Source organism: Muntiacus reevesi, chromosome 3, assembly GCF_963930625.1.
Source record: "Muntiacus reevesi chromosome 3, mMunRee1.1, whole genome shotgun sequence".
In the NCBI taxonomy this organism is placed as follows: domain Eukaryota; kingdom Metazoa; phylum Chordata; class Mammalia; order Artiodactyla; family Cervidae; genus Muntiacus; species Muntiacus reevesi.
Genome location: NC_089251.1, coordinates 130,369,224 through 130,379,459, shown reverse-complemented (window position 1 = coordinate 130,379,459; position 10,236 = coordinate 130,369,224). Strand labels below are relative to the sequence as shown.

The following is a 10,236-nucleotide window of genomic DNA, read 5'->3' as shown; positions in this document are numbered from 1 at the left end:
GGAGACATTTGAGAGTGATGTAATGAAAAGTACATGGAAAAATTCTGTCATTAATTCTAAAGAAAAGAAAACTTGTACCAAAAAAGGAAGTATAAACATTGTACCCAACTGTGAATTATTTTTTATATAGTCATTTTAACTGAAACACTGAACGCTGATTTAACCAAAAAGTACAGATCTATGTCCTGGAAGAACAGAAGAGGCAATATTTGTATTTTCTGGGACAGGAATAAAAGCAAGAGAAAATGTGAAAGAGTGTTAAATCTTTAGAAGCCAGATAGAAAGTCAATAGATGATATCCAAAACTCAGAAAAAAACTTTCACGAGCTAGCAGAATAAGCATAATATTTAGAAATATGTAGACCACTGTTGAGGATTCCCTGGTGGCTGAATAGTAAAGAATCTGCCTGCAGTGCAGGAGACCTGGGTTTGATTCCTGGGTCAGGAAGACCCCCTGGAGAAGGAAATGGCAACCCACTCCAGTATTCTTGCCTGGGAAATCCCATGGACAGAGAAGCCTGGCAGGCTACAGTCCATGGGGTCACAAAACAGTAGGACAAGACTTCAAGACTAAACAACAACAACAGACCACTACTGAATGAAACAACTGTGTGAGTTGAAAGTCACATTTTGACATGGGGAAGTGGGACAGGAGGGCTACTGCTGATTTTCATTATAAGCTTTGTAAAGCTGTTTCACTTTTATAAACAATGTCAGTGAAATATTTTGATTAAAAAAAAAGAAAAGCTAATTTTAGAAAGTTTGCATTAATATATTCTGCTTTTTTTTTAAATTTTTCGATTAATTTCTACTCTCAAGGTTGGAAGAAGAATCTTGAGTTTAAAAACAGAAACCAGAATTTCCCTGGTGATTCAGTGGATAAGAATCAGACTGACAATGCAGGGGGCACAGGTTCCAATCCTGGCCCTGGAAGATTCCACATGCCTCAGAGCAACAACTACTGAAGCCCGTGTACCACAACTACTGAAGCCTGCATGCCCTAGAGCCTGAGCTCTACAAGAGAAGCCACCACAATCAGAAGCCCACGTGCCACAACAAAGAGTAGCCCCCACTCGCTGCAATGAAAACTCATGGAAAGCAATGAAGACCCAGTGCAGCCAAAAATAAATAAATAAAATACCAGGATGGAAAAACCAGCCCAGATATTAGCCACTTGCAGGTTTCTGGGTCAAACCCAGAGATCTTTGGCCTCTCCACTCTCTTCATGGAAACCGCAACAGCTGTACAGGCATATCTTCTCAGTTCATTGCACTTCACTTTGTTGTCCTTTGCAAATACTGTGGTTTTTTTTTACAAATTGAAGGTTGGTGGCAACCCTTACCTGGAGCAAGTCTATTGGTGCCATTTTTTCAACAGTATTTGCTCAGTAGTGATCTTCAATGTTACTGTTGCAAAAAGATTATGACTCATTGCAGGCTCAGATGATGGTTAGCATTGTTTTGCAATAAAGTATTTTTAATTAAGGTATGTACACTTTTAGACATAATGCTATTGCACACCTGATACACTACAGTATAAACAACTTTTATATGCGCGGGAAAACCAAAAAAAAAAAAAGAAGCAGATGACTCACTTTATTTCTGTATTTACTTTATTGTGGTGGTCTGGAACCAAACTTTCAATATCTCCAAATTACACCAGTACTCTTTATTACTTCTTGATTAGCAGTCATGTCTGGGAAGACCTTTAGACCAAAGAGGATTTGGTCATTTAATTTCATCTTCATCCATAAGACTTCTCAGCCTCTGAGAGATCCTATAAAACACAAATTGCTGGAAAAGAAGCAATCTTAAACCCCTATGAAATAAAATACAGATTATCAATTAATATTTTTGCTAGAATCACTAAGAATGGGCTACTAGATAGGGAAACAAGGGCTGGTGAGGAGGTTGTGGTTGGTCAGAAGTGTAGGGGGAAATAGTATCATTCAACATTGTAATTTGAAGGCTGAAAACTTTTAACTAAACCCACAGAACAAATATTCAAAATTTAAAATCAGCAAGTGTTGGGACTTCCCTGGAAGTCCAGTAAGACTTCATGCTTCCACTACTACAGGGAGAGTGGGTTCTATTCCTGGTCAGGGAACTAAGGTCCTGCATGTCACACAGTGCAGCCAAAAAAATTTAAAAATAATTTTAAAGTTTTAAACATCAGCAAGCATTGTGCAAAATATACATTCACATCCCAATCTCTATCCCCCGTCTAATCCTTGGTGTTTGCCCCATCGCTAATGTCAATTCCATCCTTAACTCTCTCCCATCCCTGACAACTTCCTGCTTCCCTTGATCTTAAGATGCAGCCCATCCTGGATGCCAGCTCCATTCTGGATGCTGAGCTCCTCCCCAAGGTAAACGTCTCCCTAACCTTGAAAGTGAAAGTGAAGTCTCTCAGTCATGTCTGACTCTTTGCAACACCATGGATTGTAGCCTACCATGCTCTTCCATCCATGGGATTTTCCAGGCAAGAATACTGGAGTGGGTTGCCATTTCCTTCTCCATTTCCCTAACTTTGACCAGATAGCTAATCCTTACATTATCCAATGATTAGAACACCAGTTTCTGATATTTTCATACATTGTGTTACTTAAGTACCAATATCTTGGCATTCTTACAGATCTGAAATCCAAATCATTGAGCTATACCCAGAGAACTACACACTGCATTAAAAAAAAAAAAGTCTAAGTGAACGATGTTGCACTTGTTTGAGGAGAGTTCAGACTGAATCTTTGCCCTGGAAACACTTCCAAATTATTTTTGCTCTTTGCTTTCCACTTTGCAGGTTACTAGTGAGAGCAAGCATTTTTTCAAATGGATATTAGTCATCTATATATTTCCCCAGACCCAATATGGTTCCTTATTTACTTGTCTTTAGGGCAGCAGAAGATGAAGGAAGGTGAACATTGAGTTACACAGTAGGTGAGGTGGAGAGAGGACTAGAGGAGGGAGGGAGAGGAAAGGGAGGTTTCTAGGCCCATTTCCTGCTTTCCTCCCTGGATTCTTTCTACATTCTTCTATCCTCTCCCCTGAATCAGAGGTATTTCTTAGGGCCTGAGCCCCTAACTCCTTCCTCACCAACCTACTTTTGGAGTCTCAAGCTGGACAGGCCAAGGTGTCTCCATCTTGGCCCCTGAGAGAGCATCATAGGCAACACTCCAGAGAGGATGGTGACCTTACTGGTGATGCCTTTTGTAGCAGTCACTAACTAGATTAAATCCTAGCGGCCACTATTGTAGCCACTAACTCATCCTTGACATTCACTATGTTTCTAACACCCCTCCCACACCCCCACATTCATCCCATTCCCAACACTTACTCCACACCTGGTCCCAACCCCATCTCCAACCTCCCTGAATCTCACCCTATCCCCAGCCTCAGTCTAATTGTGGATCTCTCCCTATTTCTGACACTCATTCTTCTCTGATCATATCACAAACTACAATCCCATCCCTGGTTCCCCTACATTTCATCTCTGACTCCAACCTCAACCCCTGATCCCAATCTCAACCTTGATCTAAATCCCATCTCTGAGCCTCACTCCATACCCAACCTCAGACCAAATTATGCTTTTTCCTTAAGTTTTTTCCCTAGGAGTTTTATAGTTTTAGCTCTAATTGTAGGTCTTTGATCCATCCTAAGTTAATTTTTGTATGTGATGTAAGGTAGGGGCCCAGATTCATTCTTTTGTATGTGGATATCTAATTTTCCCAGCACAATTTGTTGAAAGACTATCCTTTCCCCCTTAAATAGTCTTGACACCCTTGTTGAAACTCATTTGACCATTTATGCTTAGGTTTATTCTGGACTTTTTATTCTCAGGTCCTTGTTATCCCTTGGCTCCATCAGCCTAAGGCTTTTGCCCTCATTGTCACAAAGTGGCTGCTTCAGCTCCACACATCATATCCTATAACCATAGTCAAAGTCAAGAACCAAGGATGTGTGTGTGTGTGTGTGTGTGTGTGTGTGTGTGTGTGTGTGTTTTAACTAAGAATATTTCCCAGGAGTCCCCTGGCCCCATTAGACTTCCTCTTAAGCAACAGTGTGCTGAAGCCAGTTTGCACAAGCTTGTGAAAGCACATTATCACATTTTTTAGATTTTGTGAGCTTGTTGTTAAACACCACTGTCCTTGAAATTGGCCATGATGGTCGCATTTATTTATACCACAGAACATAGCAAATGCTACAAATCAGAACTTCCCTCCCCCCACCCCCCAACCAGGAGAGTGATTTACCAGCACATCATTGTTTTTAAGTTTTACAAGTCAGAACAAGATGATATGGCCACTCCTGTCTTAAGGGAATCTTGGAAAGAGAGTGTCTGTCATTTTCAGCCTCTCTCAAGGGAAGGGGACTTTGCTGGCCAATAAGGAAAGGGAGAGCTAGGCAAGTGACCAACGGTGTTTTACATTAATAGTTCTCATTAAAGGGAACCTTTTGTAATCACTGAAAAGAATATCTTCAAAGGATGTCTGCCAGAAGATAGAGCACTGTGGGCTCAGTGGTAGGATGTACCAAGCTCTATCAGTTGACATGGCAATTACAGCAAGAGGTGGGGCCCAGGACAGGCTGTCTAATCCATGTGATGTGGGCCTAAGAGGGATGTGGCCTCAGCAACTTCCTATAGCCACAATGGGGAGCTGCCTTGACACTGGACTGTGCCTGACCAGAGGACATGGGGCTTGGGATGATGCTGAGGGGAAGCGAGGAGCCCGCTGAGGGGTCTCAGAGGGTAGTAGACGTGTTCCCTGAAGAAGAGCCAACAAAGGAAGGCCTGCCGTCCTTGGCCAGGAACTCCTTGCTGATCAGGCCATGGATGGCCATGATCTTGAGGAGTCCATGGCGAAACTTCTGGCCAATGAAGACGTAGATGAGAGGGTTGAGGCAGCTGTGCAGGAAGCCCAGGATCTCGGTGGCGTCCAGGGCCCGGCCGATGTCTTTGCGGCGCTGACAGGTCTCGGGGATCACCCGGGCCCTCATGAGGGTGTCTACAACCAGAACCAGGTTGTAGGGCAGCCAGCAGAGCAGGAAGACGAGCACGACCGCAAAGATGACCCGCATGGCCCGGTGCTTCTGCCCCATTTGGGCTGAAAACAGCGTGCGCAGGGTGAGTCCATAACAGAACAGCATGACCAGCAGGGGCAGGAGGAAGCCAAAGGTCTGGGGCAGGACCCTCATCACCATTCTCCATTTCGTTGTATTGGCACCCAGGTTCTCGTAGCAGACTAGGTTGGAGGAGGGTGGTTGATAGACCTCACGGAAGATGGAGATGGGCAGGGCCAGGATCACAGACAGGACCCAGATGCCTAAACATATGAACTTGACCCAGTGGCGCTTCTGGGTCAGCGTGCGTGTGGCATGGACAATGGCCAGGTAGCGGTCCATGCTGATGCAGGCCAGCAGTAGGATACCACTGTAGAAGTTGACTTCCTTCAGGAGTGAGACCACCTTGCAAAGGGGTGTGCCAAAGATCCAGCCCTTTGCCTTGGAGGCGGCCCAGATAGGCAAGGTCATGGCGAAGAGCAGGTCAGCCATGGCCAGGTTCAGCAGGTAGACATCAGTGACAGAGCGACCGACCCGGCTGTATAAGATGACCAGCATCACCAGGGAGTTTCCCAGGAGGCTTAGCAGGAAGACCAGGACATAGATGACGACCACAGCATGCTTGTTGAGTGTCTCAGTGTTTACATCACAGATATAATCATCATCTTCTGTGGGTGGTGTGCCGGTGTAATTTCCAAACTCATCCTCAAACCCCTCCCACAAATAACTGCTATTATAGACATCGTCCAGGATGATTGTCATGGTGTGATCTGGTTGAAAGACTAGAAGGAAAGAAAGGTGATTTAGTAACTCAGATCCAAGTCACTCTCATCAAGGATGTGATAACCGTTACTAGGTTATCTTCTGCTTATCTGCTAGTTGGTAACTGAAGATCCCTTCCTTCACCTCTGTCACAGGCTGCTTTAAGGATCAGCTTCATCATGTTGTCAGCTTTCCAGAAACCAAGACCTAAATGTGGGATAAGATGAACATACACACAGAGAAAAGCATCTGCTGTTGGTTGGCCCCACAGTAGCATCAGCTCTACCTATAATACTGCCTCTGTGCTCTCTTTGACTTTCTCCATCCTCAGCCATGTCTAGGCATTCAAATGGGAGGACTAAGTTGTTCTACACATTTGGGAAGAGCCAGCATCAGGCAAAATGGAAGAAGGCAAACCTGCTCTAGGGTTTCCCAGGTGGCTCAGTGGTAAAGAAACCGCCTACTGATGCAGCAGACGTGGGTCTGATTCCTGGACTGGGAAGATGCCCTGGAGAAGGAAATGACAACCCACTCCAGTATTCTTGCCTGGAGAATTCCATGGAGCCTGGCGGGCTACTGTCCATGGGGTGGCAAAGACAAAACCTGCTCTCAGATGCCCCTTCTTACGCTATTTCCCCTCCATGGTCTTCCTGGTGGTTTGTTTGTTTGTTTGTTTGTTTTTCGCTGTGTTATGCAGCCTGCAAGGCCCCGGCAGTCCAAGTGCTGAATCCTAACCACTGGACTACTAGGGAATTCCCTTACCGATTCTTATTTAACCTTAAAATCCACTGAGGGAAAAAAATAATAGTAATAAATTGCATTAAAGTGTATGTCAAGGGACTTCTCTGATGGTCCAGTGGTGAAGACTCCTGCTTCCACTGCAGGGGGCACAGGTTCAGTCCCTGGTTGGGGAACTGAGATAACACATGCTGTGCAGCATGGCCACAAAAAAAAGTGTATTTTAAGCCTTTTCTCTAAAGGAGCAATAAATGTTTGGGTCCTCTGTCTAAAGAAAGTGTAAGCATTTAAGAGAAACCCCCATTGTGGTCACCACTTAAATATCCACAGAATCGTTCAGCACTTTTCAAATAACTTTTAAGGCTGTTAAACATTTATTGAAGCAAAATCTTACCAGAAGAAACAGGCGTGAAACAGACAAAAAACTCTTCTGCTGAGGAGGGTGGGTGTGCCCCTCTCTGCATCTAAGTAGTCACTACAGAGGAGGTTCCCGCAAAACCTCCAGGGCTCTTCAGAGAACAATCTGAAAACCTACAAACGGTTACCAAGACTGGAAATAAGGATATCTGGTATCCAGTGCTCATTCTCTCCTGATTCTGTCATTAATAAGCTATGTGACCTTGAGTGAGTCCTTTTACCTCTCCAGATTTCCATTTCCTCATCCAAATTGAGGGAGGCAGAATAAACAACCCCTGAGATGCTTCCAAATCTGAGGTTCTATGAGTTCTTTCAAACCCACACATTTTAATCTCTCTGCCAGGACTGCATTTTCACAAAAGACTAAGACTCAGGGCAAAGCAATAAACATCAGATCAGAGAAAGTCATCCTCTTCCCTAAAAAAGGAGAGATGTGGAATTTCCCTGGTGGCACAGTGGTTAAGAATCTGTCTGTCAATGTAGGAGACACAGGCTTGATCCCTGCTCTGGGAAGATCCCACATACCATGGAGCAATTAGGCCCATGAGCCACAACTACTACTGAGCCCGCGCTCTAGAGTCTGCAAGCTGCAACTACTAAACCCCTGTTCCACAACTGCTGAAGCCTATGTGCCTAGAACCCATGCACCTCAACTAGAGAGTAGCCCCCACTCTCTGCAACTAGAGAAAGGCCCCGTGCAGCAACAAAAGCCAGCACAGCCAAAAAAAAATTTTTTTAATAAATAAATATTTTTTAAAGGAGAGGAGAGGTATGAAAGGTGAAGGTGAGAAGACTGTGGCCCCCTGGTCACCATCTGTAGCTATGTATAAAAACAGAACTGAATACATGGTCATGAGGAAGGAGGCAGGGAGTCAATGGAGTACAAATCACAGGTCCCAGACAACCAGATGCATTTTCTGAAATACAGTCAAACTAAGTCACCCTGCCCCAGAAAAAGGCCTGGCAATCAGAGGTGGCTTCCTACCTGAGTCACCAACCATGTATGTCCAGCCGTAAGAGCCTGGAACTCAGAGACCAGAGTGCCTTAACACTGAGAGGAAACTTGATGAATAAAGAATAGGGAAGCCTCGTCACAGCACAGCTCCTCCCTGGGCCTTGCCCATGTCTATATTTGGAGAACAGGTTAAGTCAGGGGGTGACAGGGTATCAGAGACTCCCAGGGTCCCTGTGTCCAAGCAGGGGAACCCGGGGTGAAGATGGAGTTAAGGATCCATTATCTGAAATCTCCGTTCTGTGGATGGCTATTGTCATTCTCTTCCTTTTCTTGCTTTTATTTCCATTTGAAAGCTTCCAACTTGCCTGACCTGAATAAAGGGGAAAGAATTTGACTTTATATAGTACAGACTCTAGCAGTCCACAGTAGGAGGGCCTTGTAGGAGCCCTCCACCAGCGGGTGGGGTTGACGGCTAGAGGACAACCCAGTGGGAAGGAGGTAGAAGACTGAGTTGTGTTTGGACAGCAAACACACAGTGTTTACTTAAACTCTAGACTTCTTTGGGATGGAGATGTTGATGGAGCTTCAGAGGAAGAACCAATCCTCCTCCACCACCAACGAAGAACTGGTTGATTAGAATGGCCCTGATTCTGGGGGCCACTCCTGGAGTCTGGCTGGACCACAGGGAGACCAGCAGAGCTGGGGCCGCTGAATGGAGTGGTGGTAATGTCATTCTCCCAGCTCTCAGTCTTGACAGATGGCATCTCTGGGAACCTGCCTCAGCTGCTCCCAACAGCTAATGTCTGTCCCTTAGCTTTACCTCTGGTACTTCAATCACTTCTTCCTTATAACAGGAACCCTATTGTCCTGTAATGATGCATTTACAAGTCAGTCTGCCCCACTAGACCGTGGGCTGCTAGACACCACTCCAATTCACCTTCAGAGCCTCTGCCAGGATACAGAGTAAGTGCTCACTCAATGGTTATAGGGTAAACAACATTAGTCATATCTCCTTGGATTGATGTGTCGTGGATCCTCCCCCACCCCCTTCCTGCGATTCAGGGTGTCTATCACTTTAAGGAAGAGAGTCTATGTAAGCTGCACTTCCATATAGCCGAGCTGGACTGTCTGTCCTTTCCAAACTATCTGCTACTGTTTAGAGCTGGTGCTAATCTGTGTTCTGCCTCTACCGTGCATGCCGAATGTAGCATGGCACTGGTGCCTACAATTCTGCCCCTGGCAACCATATTTCTTAAACTAAGTCATGCGCTCCTCCTCTGTTCTCTTATCCTTTATAAGTAATAGCAGGAAGTGTAAGGAGACAATTGCCCAGGGGCTACCCATGCCTTGCTTTTACAGGTGTTGACCAATTGCGACCTGACGCCTAGACTAGAAAGGACTTGAAGAGGGGGTAGTCCCTGGAGAGAGCAGACATGTCTCCTATTAATCATCTAGGGAAAAGGTAGCTCCTGGGACAGAAAATAGGGAACAAGGGAGAAAACAGACTGGGGTCTGGACTGCGCAAGTCAACATGCACTCCAGGGCAAACAGAATATTCGCCACAAGGGGGCAGCAGTCACTGAGCGAGGAAGTCTGCAAGGAAGAGACCCACAGAGAAAGACCAAGAAAAGTCTCATCTAATCCTTGGCTTTAAGCCCCTCTTTGTGAATAATTCCCTTCTGCTTTCCCAGGCCCTCACTCAAGTTGGTTCAGGATTCCAGTATGTTTCAACTAATCACTGGAGTACTAGGGAAGAGTCCTCCCTCAAACCCAAGGAACAAAAAAGAATCAGCCCCTTGGGATGAGCATGGGGGTGGCAACGGTGGTAGCTTAGGTCTCCAGTGGAAAAACAATATGGGGAAAAGAATTGAAAAGGATCTTTCCCTTCATGGTAGGAAAGGGCATTTCACTGAAGGAGGGGGAAAGGCACACACAGATGAGCTTGGAATAAAATTCTACCCACTTGAAAAGGTTCCAGCAAGTTCGCCCACAGCACGTATCTTCTGGACGTCACTTTGCATTTATCACGGCTTCGCCTTAAATGGCTCTATGATGTTCCTAATGGGAGAGCATGTTTCCATTCTGTGTAGAACATCCAGTGCCACAAAGACTGCTGTGACATGTGCAGCCCAAATGCCAGTCCTTGGCAAGATGCCAAGGCCTGTTCTTGCCATTCTGTTCTAGAAGTGGCAGCTTCAATGCAGGACCATGTGGACAACACAATATGGCTATAAGGATATCTATTTTGTCCCCCTGTCCGCTTCAATACCGGCCTCAACATCTCTGCACAGCCCTGCAGAAGAATCC

The 10,236-nt window shown here is 45.3% G+C and overlaps 1 protein-coding gene across 1 annotated transcript; it reads right to left on the bottom strand.

The window, feature by feature from the left end:
* Positions 1-4,265: 4,265 nt before the first annotated feature.
* LOC136163219 (C-X-C chemokine receptor type 2) lies at positions 4,266-8,020 on the bottom strand. The gene is made up of 2 exons (XM_065927660.1): positions 7,960-8,020; positions 4,266-5,839 (listed from the first exon to the last, which is right to left on the bottom strand). Exons 1-2 carry the CDS (start codon positions 7,973-7,975, stop codon positions 4,740-4,742), a joined length of 1,116 nt encoding a protein of 371 aa, XP_065783732.1. The 5' UTR covers positions 7,976-8,020; the 3' UTR covers positions 4,266-4,739.
* Positions 8,021-10,236: the final 2,216 nt, after the last annotated feature.